General features: G+C 35.8%; 1 protein-coding gene across 3 annotated transcripts in view; it reads left to right on the top strand.

The window, feature by feature from the left end:
* Nucleotides 1-27077, top strand: part of LOC106459652 (MFS-type transporter SLC18B1-like) — an 84278-nt gene that overhangs the window by 34777 nt on the left and 22424 nt on the right. For all 3 annotated transcript variants that reach the window (XR_002610611.1, XM_013919289.2, XM_013919290.2), the window contains exons 3-6: nucleotides 7068-7163; nucleotides 7404-7477; nucleotides 9262-9409; nucleotides 15427-15495. Coding sequence is in view for 2 of the 3 variants with exons in the window: in XM_013919289.2 (XP_013774743.1) it covers nucleotides 7068-7163; nucleotides 7404-7477; nucleotides 9262-9409; nucleotides 15427-15495 (387 nt within the window). In the remaining variant the exon portion in view is untranslated. The remainder of the gene's footprint in view (nucleotides 1-7067; nucleotides 7164-7403; nucleotides 7478-9261; nucleotides 9410-15426; nucleotides 15496-27077) is intronic.

The following is a 27077-nucleotide window of genomic DNA, read 5'->3' on the forward strand; positions in this document are numbered from 1 at the left end:
TTACTCCAGAATAAAATCATAATTGAAATGTTGAGATTTTAAGTATTCTTTTGATATACTTTTATTAACATATGTTTTGTAAAAAGTAATTAAAAAAAAAGTAAACTTTAGCTCGATTTGTAGCCTCCTATTGGAATGTTTATTCAGCATGTCGAAATAAATTTCCCGCCCACTCAGACGGAAATATGTTGGGTTACAACAATTTTCAAGCACACATTGTTAAGTCTAGTACACAAAATATTACTTTTGTTGTTAAAAGTGGGGGTGGGAAGAGCCTCCTTTTTAAAAAGTAGACGGACAATGCCCCCCCCCCCCAACTCAGGAGCCTATAAAGAGTTGTTTTCCTGAGAGAGGGTGGAAGGCTGCCTTGAAGGATCACCTGTTTTAAACACTCGCATAGCTATACGATAGTGCGTTGTCTGTCAGTCAATCAGTAACGTCACGTAACAGAAACACAACATGACATACGAAGCTCGTAAGCAAGAAATAAAATATCTGTTACTCTTAATTTTGGTTTTATTTGCTCTTGAAACAGAACACTTTCGGGGACCCTGCGGAAGTATATCTGATACACAAAACAGAAAGCATCTTTACTCTCAACACAAGTTCTATCAAAAGATTCTACATTCCTGTTTTGTTTTTTTATTATTAATTTATTTAGGAGACTACATTAGCCAAATACGAAGTAGAAATCTGTAAAATTTTACATAAATTTTCAACTTCCGTAATATCAATGTTTACCCAACGAGTTGTTTGGTTGTAATTAAGCACAAAGCTATACAATGAGCTATCTGTCCGTCTGTGCTCTGTCCACCACGGGTATCGAAACATTATCTCTCCCCCCCCAAGTACATATTCGTGCATTTCCCAATATAAAAACAACCTGATTAGATGTGTATCTAATCACGTTGTTTTACACCTTACAATATTCTTACACACATCTAATCACGTTGTTTTACACCTTACAGTATTCTTACACACATCTAATCACGTTGTTTTACACCTTACAGTATTCTTACGTGTGTAAGAATACTGTAAGATGTAAAACAACGTGATTATATGTGTGTAAGAATACTGTAAGATGTAAAACAACGTGATTAGATGTGTGTAAGAATACTGTAAGATGTAAAAAACGTGATTAGATGTGTGTAAGAATACTGTAAGATGTAAAAACGTGATTAGATGTGTGTAAGAATACTGTAAGGTGTAAAACAACGTGACTAGATGTGTGTAAGAATACTGTAAGGTGAATTTTTTATTTGAGTAAAAGTTTTAGAGACCGAAATTAAATCTATGTTTGAAGACAGGTGTAAATACAAACTGAGTACTTAAAAGATTGGAAATCGTTTTTATTAAGACTTAAGAGTTACATTTAACTAAATATTTTTATGTTGTTACTTTACTGTCATTAATCAACAACTTTAATTGAAAAGTGTAAGTTTTGCACAATTGAATATTTCTAACTTATATTACACCCTCTTTTAGATTATTGAATAGGTTGAGTTTGATTAGTAATATTAACAACATTAAAAGTGATTTTTGCTCTCACTTATTAGTCTGAGCTCGGTGTAGCCTAGTATATTGTGAGCCAATGGTCCAAGGTTCGAATAGCACTTCCACTAAACACGCTCCGATTTTTCAGCTGTTGGTGCGTTATAATGATAACAGTAAACGCAGTTGGACTGTGACGAAAGAAGTAACTTCATTCGTGTTTGAGCTCGGCTTAGTCTAGTGGATTTTTCGAGGGTCCAAGGTTCGCGCCTAGATTGGACTAAATGCTTTTAGATTAATATGATGCTAATTGTAATAAAAGGGTTAGCACACAGGATCACATACAAAAGATGCAATGAATAGTCAGTCTTCCTGAAGAGTAGCCAATTATTCGAAAACACTAGAGTTTGGGGTCTTTTTTTTTAATTCGGTATATCTTATTAGGTTTTTAAGGTTATCTGCATAATTTGAATTTCCTCTTTTGTTGCTATGTTTAGTTACTTATGTTTTCAACTGCCCTCTGAAAGAAGAATAAAGAAACAACTGTGTGTGTATCACATTTTAATACATCTTACAACTTCTTGCCATCGAATCTCTATTTTTCAGTTGAGTTTCACACATGGATGGATTGACCAATGCCTCCTTCGTAGCTTGGAGTGAAACCTGTGTATCTAATTCAATCTGTCTTTCCTATGTTAAATGAAAGATGTTTTCTTTTTTAATTAACATTTTTATCGATGAAAAATAAAAATAAAAGAACAAAAATACAGCTTGAGGATAACTAAAGTCTTCGTCTTTCCTATAAATATCTTTATCTTGACTGACTGATAATTACTGAAAAAGTTTAAGTGGATTGAACAAAGCGTTAATTGGTGGAAGTTCTGGCGGCATTTCTGGCGAGGCCACACAGCCAGAAAGAGATAAAAGTCAACAATGAGACCAGAATGAAGAAGTTGTTTGTGTTGGGAAAAATAATTCAAAATTACCTTGAAAACTGGTAACACTTCTTCTTTCGACAAACAGGTGTGTGCGAAACATGTTGAGAGTGGAAATAATATTATTCACAAGTAAAAAACAAACGTGTTAATTGGTCTAGCAAGAGGATAAAAAGTTTGAAACCACGGGTTATGGTTCAAGTCAAAGTCATCTTCTTTTTAGTTTGTTGTCGTAAAATGAGAAACATACAAGAAAGATATAAAAATGGGCAACTCTCGATGAAAGCAATAGTAAAGCAATAGTATTAGAGGAAAAAAAGCACACGAAACTTTACGAAGACAAAGTTGAGAAAATATGCAAACAAAATTGAAAAGGCCGGAAAAAAAGACGAAGACAAAAACAGAGAGATAAAAACACACACACACAAATGAACTAAGTTTAGCAACAGAAACTGATTTGAGGTTTATCATTGTCAAGGGCCGAGCGTGGCCCAACAGTTAACAAGCCGGACTATGGATATGAGGGTTCAATGTTCACTTTTCGTTACCGAAAAAAAAAGAAAAAGTGATCCACACTTTTTGGCTTTGCATGTGTTACAAGGGTGACTGCCAAATCGCAATAGTCGGTCAGATAAGCGTAGTCCAAAAGTTGGCGTGGGTGCTGTTGAATAGCTGCTTTCTCTCTAGTTTATATTTAAAATTAGAGACGGAGAGCGCAGATATCTTTTGCGCAAATATCCGAAAACGAAAAAACACTGAGTATCAGAATGGAAAACAGCTATAAATCGGCAGGAAACCTTGGAATGGAGTAGTGTGTTTGTGTTATTTGTGGGAAAGCAACATCGGGCTATCTGCTGTGTCCACCTAGGGGAATCGAACCCCTGATTATAGCGTTGTAAATCCGAAGACTTACCGGGAATGGAATAGAGTCAACTCTAAGAAAAAGGGGAAAAGAATAAAAATGTCGGGCAATCGAAAAAATAAAAACAAAATCTTTAAATACTTATCTATAAAGAGAGATAATTAAAGCACGGACACAAAGGACGACAACTTTTATATCACTGAAAAGAGCAGGAAATATTTTATTTCACTAAAAAACTTGAATAGTGCAGAATCCGATGACTAACCGGCGGATGTATCGTGAATTTTGTACTTTTACGCGACTGAGAAATAAATCTGAAATTTGTTCATCAATACAAATTAGTTGTGTGCTGTTACATGATCCTCTCCACCTGAAGCTGATAGATTTTCTCGTATCGTTCCCTCAATTGGAAGACGTCATAAAGATTTTCCCACAGACATCAGCAGTGGCCAGTTGATAGGCATAAATTATAAGTCTTGTTACCCATGATCTTAACGTCTTATATGACATTCGTCGTAATATGACACTTCCTGCCGTGTATTAAACTACAGCATATACAATGTCACCGAAACTACCGAATTCGTAATGTACATGAACAGAGTATTGAATGAAATGTCGCAAAAAAAAAAGTCTTTCGCGCATGATTGTTGTTGTTTGTTTGTTTTGTAGTTAAGCACAAAGTTACACAAAGGGCTACCCGTGTTCTGCCCACCACGGGTATCAAAACCCACTTTTTAGCGCTATAAGTCCGCAGACATCTCGCTGTGCCACTGGGGGCACACATGATTGAGTTTGGTTTGTTATGAATTTCGCGCAAAGCTACACGAGGGCTATCTGCGCTAGCCGTCCATAATTTAGTGGTGTAAGACTAGAGGAAAGGCAGCTAGTCATCACCACCCACCGCCAACTCTTGGGCTACTCTTTTACCAACGAATAGTGGGATTGACCGTCACATTATAACGCCCCCACGGCTGAAAGGGCGAGTATGTTCGGCGTGACGGGGTTTCGAACCTGCGATCCGCAGATTGCGAGTCGAGCGTCCTATCCATCTGGCCATGCCGGGCCCGCATGATTGAGCCTGGTAAATTTGATGGCCAATAAAGTTCGGCGTTACGTTTAATTCTTGAGTTATTTTAAAGTCTACTTCTTTTCGCAGTAAGGAATATAAGGAGGTTTTTTTAACTTTTTTTATTCGTCATTTTTTTTTTTGTAACTTTAACCAAACAACATTGCGACTGACATTAACTCATTCATAAACCGCATTTACGGTTTTCCAGAAAGTTCTATTTAGTAAAAATTCGAAGATATGTGTAAAAAAAGATAATTTGTTTCGTTATATAAGGACTTTTTTATATTAAATCTATGAAAGTTTTGTATCAACTTTAGACAAATACTTTACTTATAAAATAAAAACGAAGGTGATTGTTCCAACTTCTGTGGAACATATATCTTCTATATTTTATTTAACTTTCAATAGTGATATGTAATTTTATATTTATTTTCAGTATCTTAATTATGGGGGGTACGCGAATATGCACTACATTTGAAAAGGGGTACACCAGCTTCAAAAGCTTGATATCTACTAATCTAATGATTGGAGTTCACATTCGCAAATGATATTCTAAATAGCGATTTTGCTCTTTATTTGGTCTTCAGTGTTTGCAGTGTGCTAATTTCGATTGTATTGTGTTTCAGATTCTGAATATTATACTGACTTCATGTTGTTTACACGTTACCTTTATGTTTTCAGAATGATCTCTGACATATAGGAATACGACCGAGGGTGGTCTGTAATATTCTTTCTCATTTGCCCCCCCCCTCCAAAAAAAGGCTCAAGTCTGGAGGTTTATAGCCCTGAAAACCAGTTTCGACATCCACGATCAACACGGCATAGATAGCTCATTTGTAGCTTGCTGCTTAACAAACAAACAAAATGTTCCTGCTTATTCTTCGTGTTTATCTTCTTTATCGTGTGTTCAGGGTATCCGTTGTCAAGATGATTTGTTAGTGATGTTGTTTTTGTTCTTTCTTTTTAGCATCTTGTATATTACAAATAGTGTTATGAAAACTAGGTGATCTATGATGCTTGGCTTGATATAGATATTCGAGAAAGTTATCTGCATCTGTAGGATTTCTGTAATCTTCTGAGGTAACCATCGTGTCTAGGGATGGGAATTTATTATATTTTTATATTTCCATTGTAAACTGTACTATGGGATGTTGTTTGTTCAGGTGGTTCATAAATTCTTACTACGAAATGTTGACTGCAGTAACTTCGACCATAAAAACGACCATAAATTTCAGAACAAGAACTATATCACTAAATCAACAATTCTGCAGGACTCGATACTATCAATATTCTTTTTACAGAAGACCACGTGAGACTGAAGAGGACGTACGAATGTGTCGAAACCAGTTTCTTTAACATCAGGCCCGGCTTGGCCAGGTGGTTAGGGCACTCGATTCGCAATCTGCAGGTCGCGGGTTCGAATCCCCGTCACACCAAACATGCTCGCCCTTTCAGCCGTGTGGGCTTTATAATGTGACGGTCAATCCCACTATTCGTTGGTAAAAGGGTAGCCCAAGAGTTGGCGGTGGGTGGTGATGACTAGCTGCCTTCCCTCTAGTCTTACACTGCTAAATTAGGGACGGCTAGAGCAGATAGCCCTCGTGTAGCTTTGCGCGAAATTCAAACAAAACTTTAACATGAAGTGTTCTGATAGTTTGCTCCATTTACTAGTCATGTTTTTGAGTTCCCAATAACTTATTTTCAATGGTTTGTACGCCCCTGCTTGTCAATCGTAAATCCGGGTCCACTCAAACTTTCATATTTAATTACGCTGCCCTACGTAAAACAAGGCTTACAAACAAAATATTTTAGTATTTTTTGGGATAATATTTTGTACCGGTAATAGCTTCACCATCTAGTTGTCATTACTTGTAACATTTGTGCAGTTCCCGTCCATCATTATTTCCCAACCAATCAATCGTTAATATTTCCATTACTGTAAGCTCAAAGCGTATATTTTTTTTGTCGTAAAACTGTATTTCATTCGCAAATTTTGTGTTTGAAGAAAGGTAAATGTTTTATGAACTGTGTGTTTATTGTATGCTCAACTTGACATGGTTATGCTTTTAGAATTTCGTTGCAAAGCTACAAAAGAGCTAGCTATCTGCGTATAGCCAACTCAAATTTTCAAAGCAGCTATTTAGCAGCATTCACCGCCAACTCTCGAGCTGCTCTTATCTTAGTAAATAAAACTATATATCCGTTACCCAAAAGTGCGGAGCGCGTTTTTGCGCCACGGGTCGCGAACTCTGAACCCTCGGATTCCCTATGGTTTTATCCATCACATGTTTGAAATATTGCTGAATTTAGATAAAAAATTTAGAGCCGTTGAATATGAGAATGTCGATGAAAAAGAAGACACTTCTATACAAAATAAAACTCTTAGAACCTTACCTACAAATCACACTGCCCCCTAGTGGCACAGCGGTATGTCTGCGGACTTACAACGCCAGAATCCGGGTTTCGATACCCGTGGTGGGCAGAGCACAGATAGCCCATTGTGTAGCTTTGTGCTTAATTTCAAACAAAGAAAACACATCAGTGAGTTAAGGTTCAGAAATAATTTTTATAAGATATTCTAATACGGTTCTTTTATTTTTGTCGTTAGTTTTTTTTACGATATTTTTAAATTTGGCTGATATTTTGTTTTTGTGCTGTAGTAAATGCTTATGCATTAAAAAACGTGTGTTGTTGTTTATCATGTGAACAGGCAGAAGAGAAAGGTGCATCTCCTACCATATATGGTTTTGTATTTGGAGTTTACGAGCTTGGTGTCTTTATATCTTCTCCAATCTATGGAAAAATTGTAAGTTTGACCAATTGACCTTTTATATCTAAACTCGCATATATATATATATGTAACATAAGTTAGATTTTGAACATTGACATTCGTTATAACATTCATATGATGGTATCTAGGTTTATTTATTTATTTCAAAACTTATGTACTTCCAGAAAATATAATCATATGTTAATTCATGCAAGCCTACTATGACACTTGATATAGTGATTATACCAGTATATATCATTACATACTTAATTACAGATTTCTTGGATCACACCCAAATTCTTGGTCAATGCAGGGCTATTTGTTGCAGGAACAACAACTATATTGTTTGGGTGAGTACTATTTGAAATCTTTTGAGCCATACTTTGAAAAATAAAATGAATCGCTTATGCACAATGTTAGGACTAAAACAGGTCAATATTTACACTTTTGTTGCTCGTGCTGAAATAATCGGGTAACTGAAAAGAAACATTTTTATACCAAAAGAAAAACTTTTTTTTTTAGGTAGAATAGATGTTTGAAATAAATCTCTTTAGGATACATCTGAGTATTTTATCATGAGACTTGCCTCTTTTTACAAGTTTTAGCCCAAAGAGGGTCTCCCGGTGTGACAGCGGTAAGTTTACGAACTTACAACGCTAAAATCCGAGGTTTGACTTCACGCGGTGGATACAGCAAATAGCACAATTTGTGTCTTTGCTCTAAAACAAACAAATCCTCAAAGAGGTGTATATATAAATGCTACGGAAAAGACGTGTGCTCTATATGAAATGAATAGATAAATACAAAAACTGTAAGTTAATAAATGAATGAATTAATTAAACGAACAATATGTAAAGGATTTTAAAGCGTTTTGTTACATTTAAAGTACACTTTAATTGCATTCATACTTGTTTGTTTGTTTGTAGTTAAGCACAAAGCTACACAATGGGATATCTGTGCTCTGCTCACCACAGGTATCGAAACCCGGCTTCTAGTCCGCAGATATACCGCTGTGCCACTGGGGGAGGCAGCATGCCATGCAGGCCATACCAGGAGGAGGTGCTTTTCGCCATGTTCCCACCCACCCCCCAAAAAAGAAGTGTTTCTTGAAAATGAATTAAATTTTGATTCTCCTGGAAACACCACAATCCAATTTGCCAGTTTCTAATATACGAAGGTGGTTATAATGGAAACACCACAATCCAATTTGCCAGTTTCTAATATACAAAGGTGGTTATAATGGAAACACCACAATCTAATTTGCCAGTTTCTAATATACGAAGGTGGTTATAATTTGTTTTTCAGTTCTTTTCATTCCCTTTCCGTGATTAAATACCCGGATATAATCCGTATCTATCTAAAGATAGATATAGTTGTTCATTTTTCCTGAGCACGTAAATAAATTATATCGACGACAACTACGTTTTCTATTTGTTTACCTTGAAATTTCAAAATTCGAAACATCATAGATGTTTCTACATTATGGAAACGTAATCCAATCTTCTCCATAGTAGTATATTTGGAGTTCTGGCATATGATTACTGTTCTGCTATGCATTTTGTAAACATTGTCTACGATGACTCAGCGGTAAGTCTGGGGGCTTATAACACTACAAATCGAATGTCGATACCCGCAGTGGGCACACATACATGCAACCTAGCTTTAGTGTAGTTTGTTTGCTAGCTCGCAGATAATTCAGAGGAAACCATCGACTAAGTAATTATCTTGCAGTAAATTAAATTAATCTTAAAACAGATTTAAGTATAATATTCATTATTTCAGATGAAGGAAAATACATTTTAAAGTTTTTACTTTTATGAAACAAAAAAGGTAACGCTAAACAACAATTATCTATCAGTGAGTGATTTATCGTAGTTTTTAATAATTTTGGGTATAGATATTAGTTTCTACAAAACGTCAAAAAATCAATATATACAGGATATGATGCGAGTGTGATATGACAATTCGTTTAAAAATCAGATATATTTTTTAATAGGCTCAAATCTAACGGTTTATATATATTTTTGCTTTTTTTAGTTAGCTCGTTTCACAGTTTTTTTTTCTACTTGGATTTTCGCATATTAGAATATATTAACTTTGTCATAAACCAATTTAAAATGCCTTGTTATTTTAGTTTCCTAGATCATTCGCCACCTGGGACACCATTTATTGTTTTAGCCATTTTAGTTCGATTAGTGGAAGGATTTGGAGCTGCGGCGTTTGTCACTGCAAGCTACACTTATGCCGCTGCAGAATTTCCAGGCAGAGTTGCTTCAGCATTCGTGAGTATACGATTATTATGTGTTTTGTATTGCAAGTTTCTCTAACTTGCTCTGTAATATTAATGATAACCGCTAGGGGGCCTACATCTTGATTGCAAGTTTAGTAAAATTTATTCTTGGAATTTTAGCTGTTCTAGCCTAGATTTAGGAATATACAAGTGTGTTTTAAAAATAGTGTATTTAAGAAAGAACGTTTATGTAATAATACAAGTTTGTGTTGTTCTAACAAATGTGCTAACGGCCTTTACTTCCTTGGCTTTTCGAGGATGACGGGAAGGCGTGCATGTGAGTCATTCTACATGTAGGTCTACCGAATAGGTAAGCCGTTAGGCCTAGCAGTAAACGTCACTTTCGTTTGGTGTCGACTTTAAAGATTAAAATAGCTTCCAAACTGTAGCCATTCGTCCAATTGTTTATCCATTTAAAGACGTCGGACAGTTAAAAACCAAATATGTTTGTATTTATATTTAAGTGCCATAGTTAAAAATTACGCAAAGTCATTTTTATTCGATAATTTTTCCCTCAACCCGGCCCTACAAGTTCCCAAAGTTTGTGCAACAGTCAACCTTTGCGATCGTTTGGTTGAAAAATTGAGTCAGAGGCGAGTGACGTCACTCAAGGTAGACAAGGCCAGTCGCGCCATTTTCTGCGTGGAAAATTGTCGGTTTGTTTATGTGAAAATAATCTGTTTTTTCTGGACACATTTCATTCGACAGACATCGTGAATAAATTGTTCCAGGACGTAAATAACTATGGTTTTCCGCTGTGTTGTTTATGGATGTGGAAATATTCCCAAAGAATAGGAGGTATCACTGCACGAGTTTCGGCCTAAGTCAGACAAAAACAGCAAATGGTCTGGTGGTTAGGGCGCTCGACTCGCAATCTGAGGGTCGCAAGTTCTAAATCCTGTCCCACCAAACATACTCGCCCTTTCAGTCGTAAGGGCGTTATAATGTGACGGTCAATATCACTATTCGTGGGTAAAAGAGTAGCCCAAGAGTTGGTGGTGGGTGGTGATGACTAGCTGCTTTCCTTCTAATCTTTCATTGCTAAAATAGGGACGGTTAGCGCAGATAGCCCTCGTGTAGTTTTGTGCGAAATTCAAAACAAACTAATAAGTGTGCGTGTGTTTTTTTTCTTTTTTTTTCAAATCAAAATTATTATAATAAAAGTGGATTATATGTTTGATTACTATTGCTGTCACACAAGCACGATATAAAAATACCTGGGAGATTATTAGGGGCAGTATGGTAGTTCCTTTTCTGGATTCCACGAAGAAGTACAAAATATAAAGGTTTTTTTTTTTCTTTTTACAAAGTAAATATTTTTCCTGTGCAGTTAATTAATAGTATTAGTAAGAATTATTTAAAAACTTTGTACATTTCGAAAATCAGAAAACTTGTTGAAAGTAAAGAAATAGTTCATTGTATTCTACCTTTTATTGCCAAACATGCAATAGAATTAGATAATAAAATTAAGGTGATTTTAAATAACAAAATCTATCCACAAGATAAGTTTAGATTTTTTTTTCAAACCGATATGTCGTATATGTAATATTTCAAATTCAAGGACAGGATCTCTAAAACGCATGGCTCTTGTGTCATCTACAAATTTATATGTCTAAGGTGTAACCTTGGCTATGTTGGCTCTACAATTCGTTGTTTGAGCACAGGAATCAAAGAGCATGCACAAAATAGAATAAATAACAAATCAGTTATTATTCGTTATTGTTTGCAAAACTGTAGTATTAGTATTACATCCAACGACTTCAACATCTTGGGAAGTGCGGCCAACAAAGAAATGTTCTGCACTAAAGAGAGCTTGTGGATACGTAATGTGCGTCCCGAGTTAAATCGTTTAAATTAGTACTGGAATGACACAAACACTGCCAAGGCTAACACAAAAAAGAAAAAATAGAATATAGTTAAAACTTGAAGTGCTGTGTTTAGGCTGTATCAGAGAGCTGATTTCTGAGTTTAGTGTGTTTGTTAGTGATTCAGGATTTAAAGTTACGTAGCCTAGTGGATAACCTATCAAACTGGGGTTCGAGACGTCGTACTGCCAAACACTGTTTGTTTTTGAATTTTGCACAAAGCTACACGAGGGCTATCTGCGCTAGCCGTCCCTAATTTAGCAGTGTAAGACTAGAGGGAAGGCAGCTAGTCATCACCACCCACCGCCAACTCTTGGGCTACTCTTTTACCCACGAATAGTGGGATTGACCGTCACATTATAACGCCCCCACGGCTGAAAGGGTGAGCATGTTTGGTGGGACGGGGATTCGAACCCGCGACTCTCAGATTGCGAGTCGAGCGCCCTAACCACCTGGCCATGCCGGGCCCTGCCAAACACGCTTTGTACTTTCGGCTGTATGTACGTTATAAGAACGACAGTTAATTTCGCTATTCAGTTAAGAATGACCGCTTCAAGCAGCGGGTGTTGCTTTCCCTCTAGGTCACAAAATTAGGTCGGCTATCATGGGCGTCCACAGAAATGTTTCCAGGAACGGGCAAAGTTTTACATGAGGGAGGGGGTGGGGAGCAAAATAGTGTGAGATTGTGAATTGAATACGAAAATTCATATAGATATGCTGAATGAATAAAGAAAGAATTACGTTTTTCATTTTACAGGGGCAGTGCCCCCCCCCCCCGCGGACGCCCATGGCGTGGTTAATGAAACTATTTTTTTATTCAAATATTTAGTTATTAACAACCTAGCATAAAACCTGAAAAAATGTAAAACTCCATCCTGATCAATAAAAGATCTTTTTCTTAGCTATAACCTTACAGTTCAGCTGTGTGTAATTTTACATACTTTTATTTCTTAACCTTCAAGAAAAGTAATAGTCAAAATTATATTAGACAGCTGCAAATCCGCCGTGTTCAATCATAGCGTTGTAGTATGGTTTTCTAACACTTTATCAAATAAATTTACAATATATATACACCTACAACAACGGGTCTAAAACTAAACTACAAACATGTTCCAAATTAACAAGGGTATGGCATGGCCTGGTGGTTAGGGCGCTCGACTCGCAGTCTGTGGGTTCGAATACCCGTCATCGAAGAAGCTCGCCCTTTGAGCCGCGGGGTTGTTATTATGTGACGGTCAATCCCACTATTCGTTGGTAAAAGAGTTAGTAATGATAAATTAGGGGCGGCTAGCACATACATTCCTGCATATATTAAAGTACGGTTCCATTTGACATGTGGTTTGTCAAAATGCCAACTAATTAAAATGGAACTCGCACAAAATAAAAACTAGAATTAATAGGAGAAAAAACAACAACCAAAGCTTAATTAAACGCGACTGGTTCTTTCTTATCTCATTTTAAGATCAACGTTATCTTACATATGGACGTTTTTTTAAAACTGTGTGCAATTAACAAAATTTATGGATGGAAAATGTTAAGTAGTCAAATCAAAATAAACAATATTAATAACGACGTGTATGTTCCAGAAGATTTTAGTAAATGATGGCCTTGAGACATCACCTGTCAACCTCATCACAATATTGTCATATATATGCATAAAACGTTTCCATTACTAATCTCTGTCATTCTTATCTTATTTAAAACTGCCTGTTTTTTACATTCCATTAGCAGTGCGTGATAGCGATTTAGTTTCAGCTGAATAATAATGAAGTCAAAAGCCTAATAAAAATATTTCTTCTTTAAATCTACTCTTATGCAAAATTAACCTTTAAACGATGGGTTATATATATAAGCCTTACATGTTTATAGACGACTGTCTTCCTACAGGTTTCGTTAAGTAGAATGTTTCTATATTGTTTTATATTTTTGTCAATATATACCCTGTACTTTATTTTTTAAAAACCGCAGGGTCTGGTGGTTAGAACGCTCGACGCAGGATTCATGGTTAACGCAAGACTGCTGTAAGAATGACAGTCAAATCCCAATATTAGATCACATAATAGTAGCCCAAGAGCTGGCTGGGGGTGCTGTTGACTAGCCCTCTTTCCTTTATACGCAAATAGCCCTTGTGTAACGTAGCGCGAAATTCTGAAACAAACTGCTCGTGATTGTTTTATGGAAGATTACAATAGAATCAATATAAAAACAATATCTATACTGCACACAGCAAAAAAGTCTTTTAACATTTGTGTATATAATAAAATAAGTCCAGGTAGGCTAGGAATGATGATGAATTGTACACAATGGAAATAAATGCTTAATGTTGCTGTTTCTGCAGTGATATAAAGGCTATTTGAAAAAGAAAAAGGCTGTCAAATACGAATGGCGCTGTTTGAGAAGCTAGTTTTCTTGATAATAGTTATTCTTAAAGAACAAATACAAATTGTCCCAGACAAAAAAAATCATTCAACGTATAAAACTAATAAATACTGTGACGGATTTACTATCATATATCTATTTTAATACTGATGTTTGTTTAAGTTAAATTTATATTTAGAAATGTATATAACCTATACTGTTAAATCTGTATTGCAAAACTCCCGCCTGTTCTTTAAAACTGTAGAAAATTCTCGAGCGTAAGAATCAACAATATATGTGTGTACGTAAACACTGGCGTATTGTTTATATTGTTACGTAAGCTGAACTTTCGAGAAACTCCTCACGCCTGTAAATATAACCAACGCGACGCGCCAAAAGACTATATATTATTGGTTTGCTATAGTTGGTGTGCTATAAACTTCGGAAAACTATAACTGTGATTGTTATAACGCTTATTAATCGGGAACTTCAGATATTTGACCAGAAAGTTTATAGGTTTTGAATATTACAAACCATTTAACTTCAGCGGGTTGTTATAACGTTTATTAATCGGGAACTTCAGATATTTGAACACAAAGTTTATAGGTTTCGAATATTACAAACCATTTAACTTCAGCGGATTCTCATTGGACATTAGTAATTTTACGAAAACATTATATAACTTCAGCGGTGAATAACTCGGCGTGTAACTGGCAAAGAACGAAGAACACAGAGCTAGCTAGCTCCCTTTTAAGTGAATTGTATCTACATTAACTCAAAATTAATTCGCTCATCGTGAACCCTCGATAAAATATCAAGGAAGTTCCAGACCAGATAAAGGACTAAATATTGTTTGTAAGTTTGTAAAACTTTTGTACATAGATCATTATTTGTAATAACCGTTATTGTAAATTGTGTTATTGTTTGTATATTAAAATATATTTGTATTAAAAAAAAAACAACTGTATGTATCAATCTTGTTGGCAAGTATCATAAATTAGATACATATCAACATTTATTTAATTTCTAAATCTAAATCATCATGTAACTCGATTTCAGGCTATTCGAAATTACAATACGAAATTGGAGATTGGTTTGGGATAAATTGTAATACGTTATGTAATAATTTGGAGACTCGTCTGGGGTAAATTGACGTAACAATACTTATCCTTCGCAGACACACACTGTCATAAAGTGTTACGATTAATGGAAATGAACTGATATTTCCCTGTCGTGGAATGTAATTCTCAAAAGACAAGGATCGGAAAATAATTCTTCCAAATAGACGGTCACGAAGTGTAATTATTAAAACATGGACTGACTGCTTTCCTAGATAGGCAAACAATAAACGTAGAATTTAACAAATAGTACTGTTGCGTCATCGAGTCACATGACTACTGTGACGCAACGTTTCTAGAACTATCATGTACTTTGGCGAATGTTCTAGTTCTTACTAGATATAGGGTAGGCTGGTATATAAAAGAGGGGAATGTAATGCGTGTGAGTAGACAGTGTGTAATTGATCTGCGGTCAGAAGTATTATTGACGTTCGTTGATATAGCGCGATTGTTGAAGTTGAGTGTATCGGTAAAGTTATATTCGGAAAGAATAAACCACTTTTATTAAGTAAAGACTTGTGTCGATTAAGTTTCGTCGGAACGAAGTTACGGAAAATTAATTAACACACGGAGACGTAACAGTACTAATTCATCCCAGTCAAAACATTTCAGTAATATCATTCTTGTTCGGGAAAATTTTAAATACGTTTCTTTTTATCTCTTTTTAGGCAACAATCGAAACGTTTTTTGGGTTAGGACTCCTGCTTGGGCCTACGATAGGTGGTGCTTTATATCAGGTAAGTCAACAATCTAACTAAACAGCAAAAAATAAAAATATCTTAGTTTTTCTGTTTATTTGTTTTGAAGTTAAGCACAAAGCTACACAATGGGCTATCTGTGCTCTGCTCACCACGGGTATCGAAACCCGGATTCTAGCGTTGTAAGTCCGCAGACATACCACTGTGCCACTAGGGGGCGGTGGTTCCCTGTACTGTGCTGGAATACCTTGAATTATAATAGCGTTTTGTGTGTTACATTTGTATGATTGGTTGTGTTTTGTGCTGTCTGTTTTCTTATTTTCTTCGGTCCTACTTGGATGAAATTGTTTGGATCTTCTGGTATTTCTTGTGTTTGTTTCAAATTATCTTCGTATACTTCTTTTTGTTTCCCTGGTTGGTCACGTGGATTTCCATGTGCTTCTTTGTGTTTAGTTTGTATAGGTATTTTGTTGTATCCTTCTTTGTGTTCGTCTAGTATTGATTTTTCTGCGTTTTTATCATTTTCGATACATGAATTGTGTGTATTTTGAATTTCGCGCAAAGCTACACGAGGGCTATCTGCGCCAGCCGTCCCTAATTTAGCAGTGTAAGACTAGAGGGAAGGCAGCTAGTCATCACCACCCACCACCAACTCTTCGGCTACTCTTTTACCAATGAATAGTGGGATTGAGCGTCACATTCTAACGCCCCCGCGGTTGAAAGGGGAGCATGTTTAGTGGGACGGGGATTCGAACTCGCGACCCACAGATTGCGAGTCTAGCGCCCCCTAACCACCTGGCCATGCCGGGCTCGATACGTGAAAGAGATTAATTGGCTCGAATACAATATGATATAATTTTAACTGTCACTGATATTTTCATCTATTTTCTAGGTTCTGCTAGACGTTTTTATATATATAAGCGCGAATGACTCTCTCTCTCTCACTGTCTGTGGGTCTGTTTCTTATGCGCGGCCACATCTTTAAAGCTACAAACTCGGCATACAGATACAACTTTGTGTGGGAAGTAACATGGGCTATGTGGCCGCAACTTGAAGCCAAAGTGACCAATATAGCAATTTTTGGCAAACAGGACAACCGATTGGTCTCAACTTTAAAAGGTCGGATTTGTTTGGTAATGTGTGATCAAGGGGGCTGTTATTTACGTTTCTTCTTTGTGTGAGGACTTCTTATAATGATCTTATCCATGATCAATTATGTGTTAGAACGATTTAAAAACTTCGTGGAACCTTCATTTGCTTCTTTGCCCATTCTCTCTTTACTCTCCCTCTCTCTCTCTTTCTTCTACACAGACACTCCAACACCATTCAAGAGGATTCTGTTTCCTGTCAGCTCAAGTTTTACCATGGCCACCAACAAAGCACAAGGTCAGGAGCGTGAAGAACCAGCACGGGCCCCCGGGGCAAACATCCTCGCCGGGCCCCATTTCTCTCTCTTCTTTAACATTTTTAGGAACTTATTAAAAAAGATTCTAAATTAGGACAGCAACGAGCTCATACACAAGGAAAAATCATAGCAGCAGCAGCTGTTAGCTCACAGTATGAGTGTAAAAACGCTAATAAAGTAACAACAAATATCTATTAAATCTATAAAGTAACAATAATAAATTAATTATTACTAAAATTATTATTTCAGTCGTTCTTAATGTATCAAGCGTCTACAGTATATGCAAAGAAAAGCCAAAACTATGGTTTTTATCATTAAATGAGGATATAGCCTAAATGTGCTTAGCGGGCTTTAAGGCATAATCAGGTTTCATTCCCCGGGGCCCTGGGCAGTTGCCCCTTTTGCCTCTACTCCCTGTCAGCAAGCCTGCACAAGGTCAGATCCTCAAGGTGGTAGAAACTGACCTAGAATCATCCTGCTTTTCCCATGGCCAGTTCTATGTTGGCTGCTCTAGAGTTGGAGCTGAAAAAATTATCTTCTTCTTTGCCCCTGACAGCAAGATAGAAAGTACTGTGGACAAAGAAGCTTTAAAGCAGATCAATAAAAGAGCATGTAAATAAAGAACAAAAACAGTTAAAACCATTTCCATCCGAGCAACGCCTGGTACTCTGCTAGTATACTGTTGCGTCAGCGAGTCACATGACCACCGTGACGCAACGTTTCTAGAATTATCATGTACTTTGGCGAATGCTCTAGTTCTTACTAGATATAGGGTAGGCGGATATATAAAAGAGGGGAATGTAACGTGTCTGGGTAGATAGATAGTGAGTAATTAATTGAACTGCAGTCACAGGGTATTGAAGTTAACATTCTTTCCGAATATAACTCTGCGATACACTTAATCTCAATATTCGCGCTAAAACAAACAGTATCACGAACGAACAAACCAGTTTTATTAAGTAAAGACTTGTGTCGTTAAAATTTCGTCGGAACGAAGTTACGGAAAAATCAATTAACAAACGGAGACGTAACAGTTCGTTCGTTATAGTGTTTGTTTTAGCGCGAATATTGAAATTAAGTGTATCGTAAAGTTATATTCGGAAAGAATAAACCAGTTTTATTAAGTAAGGACTTGTGTCGCTAAAGTTTCGTCGGAACGAAGTTACGGAAAGTTAATTAACAAACGGAGACGTAACAGTATTTATAACGATTCCAAGACCGAAAGGTCGAGAACTTTAACTTCACTTTATCGAATTAAAAGCAGTTGTTTCGTACGTTCAATTCTCGGATAAGTTAACTTTTTAAACCCATAATTTTTTGCGCGTTCTGCCAGAATTATTTTCACGATTTCCTAATAATTATCGCCATATCTTATAAAAGTTTAATATTCTTGATTTTGTGGATTATTTTTCAGCCAAAGAGACATAAATGTTATCGGACGCTTTGGTTCTAAAAATATCAAATAATGCCTTTGAATAAATCAAATTTTTGCTGATATTTATTTTTACTGATTTCTTTTGAGAGCTTCGTTGTTTTTTGTTAAGCACAAACCTATTGAATGGTTTATCTGTACCGTGCTCACCACGGGTATCGAATAGTTGCGTGGCAAGAGGGGGCAGTAGCCTCCGGGCGCAGGTGTGAAGGGGCGCAAAATTTCCTCTGGTCTATAATACCTATTAATTAATAATTATGCCCTCCCCTAGTATATAGCGCAACTGCCCTACGTTAAGTAAATACGACACAGTGTTACGTTATTTGTGTGTATTACGCTTGCAGTTTTAACTTTTAAAAGCCGCCCACTGAAATATAGTGAGACCAAATTGACGTTCAGAAGTAAATTACACTATTCTATCATTCATCTGTAGATCAAATACAAGTCCTAGAGTACAACGTACAAGTAAGTGTATGTTCAAAAAAAAGACAATACGAAATTGATGTAACATATTAACTGGTGTGCAAGATAGGTAATATATGCAACACGTAAGGCCTAGATGTAGATCTAGTAAACATTATAGGCCTAATGTAGTGATTTGTAATTGTATTGGCTGATTGTAAATCATGTCTTACACCAACTAATGTACTAGACTTCAGGTCTAATTGCAGTTATGACTTTATTTCTAGACCCTAGGTCCATCATCATACAAATTGTTGCCTATATTATAGGCATACTTAGACCTATACTAACTATTAAACTAGGCATTGCACTGGGACAGATCTAATGACTAAGTTAATAGATCTAGATGTAACATTTGTTCTAAAAGTTAGGCCTAATAAATCTAAATTTAGAATTGATGAGGCAGGGCTATATCTAGTTCTGGGTAGATTCAATACAAGGTGCTTTCAATCTATGCACCCAAATCTAAGGTCTAGTTTAGATGTATAAAGCTAAATTTCTGTCATTATTATTACACCTAGATCCAAACCTAAGACTAAAAAGGTGGAAATAACAGGTCTAACATTAATGTTAGATCTAGATGTACTAGCGACTTAATCTAGGAACTGTAATGTAGCACCACTAATTAGTTAGCCTATATTTAAGTTTTCTCATTCTATCCAAACCTTCAATATTAAATACAGCCTTTGAGCCTCTAAGCTTATATTATGTTATGATTACACCCGTCTCCACAGTGTGTGTAATTGTCATTCGAGCAATTTCAGACTTGTCTCCTGTAGTGTTCGTGTAGTTAAACCTATCGAGTTTTTAAATGTGAATTAGCAACTGCCAGTAATCTATATGGTGCTCATAAGCATGATTTACCAGCATATGCACTCATCTGCATTGATTTTCTTACTGTTGTGTCACATTAATTAACATGAGTATGGGTGGTCTAAATAATGGCAGTTAAAGTGAAACCAGGTCCAGATGTGCGTAACTAGTCCTGAGTTGCAACTATAATTGTAATAATTTAAATATAATTTGTGGTTAGGAACTTAGGAAATAGAATGCTTCCTTTCATCTGACAACTAAATAGTGTGGTCAGTATTTATTAATTTATTCTTTTAGCCCATTATATCGAAAAAAGAAAGTGGGGCACAGGGATGCAAAATTTGCAGCTTCAATGGTGGAGTCAAGCAAATTGATGAGAGCTTTCCTTACTGGAAGTGATGACACCAGTAAGCCAGCATCTGTTGCCTTTGATGGCAGCAAAAGAGGTCAAAGTGCAAGATTGTGAACACGCTATTTCATTTGAAAAAGTAAACAATTAAGAAACTGTTCTCTGACCTGTTGAAAGCTACAATAATAATAAACACGAGGATTCCACTTTGTCAGAAACAAATCACAGAATAGTGTTGCTAAGCTAAAATAGGATGACTTAATAAATATTTTAACACACAGGGATATTGGATTTATGAAGTTTGATACAACAGGCTCACCAGTTGTAACACATGCACATCGCACAGAGATTGTTAAAGTTGGAGCACATGAATTTCAACATAAAGAAGGTCCATTTGATGCCAAAGATGGGCGTTCTATGACTGCATTTTGGTTCAAACGACGCCTTCTGAATGTACAAGGGGTCAATCATTCCTGGTTGGTGTATTCACCTCTACATAAAGCAGCATACTGCTTTTGTTGTCTTCTTTTTTCATCTACATGTATGACATCCAATAGTCGGTCTGCTTTCAAAACACAGGGTGGATTCTCTAAGTGGAAAAAAATTGAAAAGTTAAATGCCCATGAAAATAGTGACAGTCATCGTGAGTCATTTGCTGCTTGGAAAGAAACTGAGCACCGAATTCGTCTTCAAAGTGGCATTGATAAAGGGATGCAAAGGCAAATTCAGCAAGAAAAAATAAATGGAGAGATGTACTGCGACAGTTGCTGGATTTTACACAATATTTAGCTTCTCAGAATCTTGCATTTCGTGGTCATACTGAGGACATAACCTCAAAAAGAAAACCCTGGAAATTTCCTGTCACTTTTGCAGTTATTAGTAAAGTATGATCCAGTAATGAGAGAGCATTTAGAGTATGTTAAAAACAAGCAAATGTCAACATCTTTCTCTTGAGTTTTATTGTTTGCCAGCAATTCATAGGAACAAATACTATGGTATTCTGTTTGATTCCACACCTGATTTAGCCTATCGTATGCAACTGGCCCAAATCATTCGGGTTTGTTGACATTGACTTTAAGACAAGAAAAGTAGAAGTCAAAGAGTCATTTATTGACTTTATACAGATAAAGGAAAAAGATGCTGCCAATACTGAGAAAACAATAAGCACAAAATTAGAAGCAGATGAAATTTTATTGAGTGATTGTTATTCACAATTTTATGATAATGCTGCTGTCATGTCAGGTCATCTGTCAGGCATTCAACAAATAATTCTGAACAAAACTCGAAAAGCAGTGTTTATAAACTGTGACAACCATAGTTTGAACTTAGCATGTCTTCATGCTGCAAGTCAGGAAACAACAGTTATTACCTTTTTTTGGTATAATTGAAGCCATTTATAATTTCATTGCTCATTCAACAACTCAATGGTACAAACTGCAGAAGGAGCTTAAGATCTCTGTCAAGCGTGAATCAGAAACACGGTGGAGTGCAAGAGAAAAGGCAGTAAAAGTTGTACATAAAAAACTGGATGAATTACTAGGACTGTTAGAGCAATTAAGTGAGAATGTCAACATGGCTGAAACAATACGTGGTGCTCATAATATTCTGCAACGCATGCTTACATTGGACTTTCTTGTACTTTTGCATTTTTGGAGAAATCTTGTATCATCTATCAATTGAGTGCAGAAACATCTTCAGGACCCAAAAATGAATTTTAGAGAAGCAGCTGCTGATCTTAATTCTTTGAAAGAGAAATTGATAGAATCACGTGAAAAGTCCTGTCAAGAAGCACTTAAAGTGGGCAAGAATCAATGTGAAACATAGGGATTGACCATTAAAAGAAGAAAAATACATCGTAAACGAATGCCAGGTGAAAATGCAGCTGATGAAATAACAGGAAGATGTTCTTGCTTACTAGATTTAGATTCACGGTGTGGATTTCTACTAGATGTGCAAACTATTGTTTCTGGAGATTTTGAAGTGGGTAATGAGTTGCAAAACAAATAATCAAGACATTTCAGAGGTGGGGGGTGTCAAAAGTGTCTTTGCCCCAGGGTGCTGAGAACCCTTGCTATGCCACTGACCTAAACGAAACCCTACAAGAGAAAGAAAGCCACACAGACCCTGGCACCAAAAACAATACAGATCCATCAATCCCCACAGCACCATCTCTGCCCTTCTTTGACCCCTCCAGACTCACTGCTCATCATCCAATTCGTCCAATGCTCTCTTCATAGACACTTCAGCCGAATCTTCATCACAGCCCACAGAAGAATTCAGCTTTGCTCAGTTCTCTCTCTCTTCTGTCACCCCTTGACCAGTAAGGAAAACAAAGATGATTCGCCTTGTGTTAGACTTCTCCCAAACAGCCTATTACTTTCAGCTGCTTGTTTTCAAAACAAGCTTCCTCTCATGATAGTTCCATATCATTCAGCCCATTTTCTTCTTCTTTACTAGTCAACAAATCGTCAGTTAAGTTCAATGGGGCACTGACCAGCAATTATTAGGTACTAGCTAGTGAAAGTGGGTTTTCTCGGGGCACTTCTGTTGGGTGGTTTATTTCAACTCATTTCTTCTTTAAGAAATTTAAGGGTAACTGCCTTCCCATAACTGGCTATAGACAGTGAAAGGCAGTAGAAGCTGAGACATTGTGTGCGTGTAATCTCTCAGCTTCGTACACTTATCTGATTGATGTTTTTTTTTTATTTTCCATGATGGCTGACTAGATTGACATTGGCGTTGGATATTGTCTGATAGATGGGATTTCCCCAAAGCATTTGGGTACTATTACCACAGACATTATCAATTATGACAATAAGTTGACAATCAGGACTGATAACGGTATTGAGATATTTAATTCATTATTGTTTTATTGTAATGAATTTATTATTATGTATTTATTTTTAATATGAACGTTGTTTGGATTGAATTTGTATTTAGAAATAGGCGTGACTTGTATTATCAGATATGTGTTGCGTATAACGAATTTGTGATATATTTATTTTAATGTCACCATTTGTTTTGAATAAGTTTATATCTGAGGTCACGTTTAGCTTACCGTGTTAGTTACATATGGCAAAACTACCTCCAATTCTCCAAGATTATAGAACATTCGTGAACACAGGATCAACTTCCGTAACCAGTATATCAGAAATTTCTAGAAAATGTGATTCGCCTATAAAAACAACAGAGAACAGAGAAGCCTACTATGAAACTGTTATAACCATGTAAGCTATAAATTGTAATTTTGCTAATCCTTGTCAACGGGAAAATATACAACACTTGACCAGAAACAGTTATAAATTTCAAATGTCAGTGAATTTCCATCAAATGTTAATATCTCTCCACGAATATTACTAATTTCTCATCAGACATTAGTGATTTTGTGAAAATATTATCTTACTTCAACAGTCTAAAAATTCAGAGCATGACAAAGCTAGCTAGTTTCCAACCAAATTATGTATAGGTACAACTCGCTCGATATCAAGGAGACTGAACTAGGAAGATGGTTTTAGACTATTTGTAAGTTAGTGAAATTTCTGTCTATAAAACTTTGTTTGTAATAATTAATCATAATAGTTGCTGTTGTAAATTATAGTGTTGTACATATATATACATATTAAAACATATTTGTTTCAAAACAAAAAGGGCATGAATCAATCTTGTTGGCGAATAGCATAAATAAAATAAAATATTGGCATACTTCTAAACACAAAATCCAGGGTACAGTTCAACCATTAAAAGTTAAATTATTTAACATGGCCTTGGATTACTTCAAATTCTCAATACATAACATAATAAATTGGGGGCTCATGTCTATGATTTGAATCAGAGATAAAATTCGGTCTAAATTATAATTTAAATCATAATTGAACTTATATTTATCAGTGCCAACAAGATTTGATCATGTCGGATTATCAAGATTTTTTTGTATCACCCTCCCTAGAACAGTTGGAAAAATATAACAAAAATAAATTGCTAAGATTCTAGAACTAGAAGTTAAAAGAAGAATGAGAAAAAATGTACTAAAAAAGCGTATTATCGAAATACTAATCGATGATGATTTGTTGCCCGAGGAACACTCGAGGGGAATACTCTAGTGTCCCTACTAACCAATCGAGGTTAAGTTATAAGGATAAATTAGAGATCCAGTTAAAAAAAAAAATAGAGCTCGTATTGAAGCTGAAAGAGAGAGTAAATGCCTCGAGGCCAAACAAACTCGTATTAAAGCCGAGAACGAGCGAGCTCATATTGAAACCGAGAACGAATGAGCTCATATTGAGGCCAAACGAACTCGAATTGAAGCCGAGAATGAAATTAGGCTTAAAGAAATTAGACTTAACTGTGATTGACCAAGGCAAAATAACAACTCTGAGCTTAATCGATATGTTAAAGTACCACCGTTTAATGAAAATGAAGTAGATAAATATTTCCAACCATGGAATGGCACACCGAAAAATTGTCATTATTATTACAAAGTGTCTTAACTGGTAAAGCACAAGAAGCTTATGCTGCTCTCTCTTTAGAAGATTGTACAAATTATGATAAGGTTAAAGCAGCAATACTCAAAGCATACGAGTTAGTAAGTACCAGAGGCTTATCATCAAAAGTTTAGTGGTTATTGGAAACAAGATAATCAAACTTATATGGAATTTGCCCATGTAAAAGAAGTTTATTTTGATCAATGCATATTGGCGATAGTTTCGACAGACTAAGACAATTATGTCTAATTGAGGAATTTAAATGTTGTGCATGTGACGAACTCAAAACTTACTTGGATGAAAAGAAAGCCGATACTCTACAGGAAGCAGCCACTCTTTCTGATGACTACACTTTAAAACATAAAACCACTTTTCAGAAAAAGAAATTCCTACCATTTTAACAAAAACCTGTACTTGTTTGTCCCACTGAAGTTGAGGATTCTTCAAAAAATCCAGCTTCTCTAGTTCAAAATCTTCATACGGTTGGGCTAAAACTTCAACAAAACCATTGAGGCCCGTCTGCCATTTGTTTGGGTTTGAAAAAGAAGAAAGAAAAGGAGGCAATACCCAGTGCGTTTGTGTGCACATATGGACGTAGTTTCACCAGATCACCCAATGTTGTTGATGTGGCCACTGATATAATCAGGGAGGAATTTAGCCCTTTTGTGCCTGTTGGTTCTGTGTCTGTTAAAAATGACACTGGCAAACCCATACGTATTCTATGTGATACTGGGGTGACTCAATCATTGTTGTTAGAAGGTGTACTGCCTTTAGATTTGAGCTCTGCCATTGGTGAGTCTGTTATTGCTCAAGGTATTGAGGGTAGCTTTGTTAATGCTCCTCTTCATAATATTTATTTAGCATCAGACCTAGATTTGGGACCTGTTGCGGTAAGACCAACTCTGCCAATTAAGGGTGTATCATTGTTGTTGGGAAACGATTTGGTTGGGGAAAAGTTGTTGTCGAGCCTAAAATGGTTAATGAGCCAATCACTGTTTCCCTCGTGTTCTGTGACTCGAGCTCAGGCTATGAAATTAAGCCAAAAACAAAGGACAGACATGGAGTCAAATAACAATATTGAGGACTTCCTTCCTCCACCACTGAGCTCATCTGATGAATGCAAGTAGCTGTACGTACTTTTAATACTTCAGAGGTTAAACTATATTAGAATATACCTGTAGGGTCCAAATGGGACAAGTATTACTCCCCATTTCAGTTATGAAAATCTAAGGATTTATAAAACAAAAAACATTTTGTGTTATTCAAACTTCTGTTCATTTGCATGCCATTTTTGCCTTTCCTATTCATTCGTACCTTCTCTCTTTTCGTAACATAGATGATATTTTTATATATCACCTGAAAAGAGTTTTAATAGTTTGTGATAATAATATTGTTTTTATGGGTAATATTATATTATTCATAAATAAACTAGAAAATAATAGCTATATATACTGGCAATAAGAAAATATTTTACACTTTTTGATAACAAACATGAAAATATTTTAACAAATAAACTTTCTATACAGAAGATAACATTTTTGTCACTAAGGTTCTTAGCTACTTTTAAACTTAAAATTATATAATTTTATTCATTATACCCGGACGGAAAGACTAACATAAAGAAGCTGGGCAGGGGCTACCAGGAGCGGCATGTCAAAAAATAATTAAACGAGAGAACCAGTTTCAAGAAAGTTTAGCCACTGGCGGTAGCCCGCCATTTTGAGGGTTTTGAACAGTAGTGCAAAGTCTGGGAAAAAATTCCACAATTCCCTTGATATTTTTTAAGAAATGAATATTTGGGAATTTATTAAAGAAAAGCATACAAAATTTGGAATTTTTTAGAAAGTAGAAATCCTTAGTGTATAATTATTTTCACATTGGTCACCTATGTTGATCCTTACTGCACAATGACTCTGCAAGTCTACACTTTTTAATTAATAAAACAATTAAACAAATTATATATATCAATGCAACCACATTCATAAAATAGAATACCTTTAGATTTTTCAAAGGTTCCAAATTTTTAGTTTGTGCCCTATTATACAACATAAACGTGTCTATTATTTTTCATGCAGTTGTAAGGACCAAAATAAACGATTATTATTTTTATATTGAATAAATAATTTATCTATTATTAGTTAGTTCTACATTTGTAAATATTTATATAAGTTATATTTTAATAATGCACACAATCTAATGCACTTTTTTCTTAATTTACCCTGCACTATTGGGAACTTTTGCAAACATTTGGGAATTTTTTCCATCTCTCTGAGAATAGTTGGCTTCCCTACTTGGCATCACTGATTTTGAAGCATCTGAGTTAGTAGTTTATATAGCCTCCAACATGCTCTGTCCTTGGTGATGAAAAGGTTGGGAACATTCATAAAGATGACAACTACAAACACCTTTTTTTTTTTTCTAGATGTAGATGAAACTTGAAACATACATACATACACAGTTGGCTTTGGAATTCCTGTGCAATAGATTTTTGCTCCTTCTGAAAGATAGGCATTTTCAAATGTTCCAAAGACCAGCAAAGTTTCTTTCTGAAACTTTGGTCATTTTGTATCCAGTGGTGGGATTCAGCCTGTTCGTGCAAACCTATTCTTAGAATTTAATGACCTCCACGAACCGGTTGTTAACAATCGCATGTAATAGGCCTAATAATAACGTTACAAC

The sequence above is a fragment of the Limulus polyphemus genome, unplaced genomic scaffold (assembly GCF_000517525.1).
Source record: "Limulus polyphemus unplaced genomic scaffold, Limulus_polyphemus-2.1.2 Scaffold643, whole genome shotgun sequence".
Taxonomy (NCBI): Eukaryota; Metazoa; Arthropoda; class Merostomata; order Xiphosura; family Limulidae; genus Limulus; species Limulus polyphemus.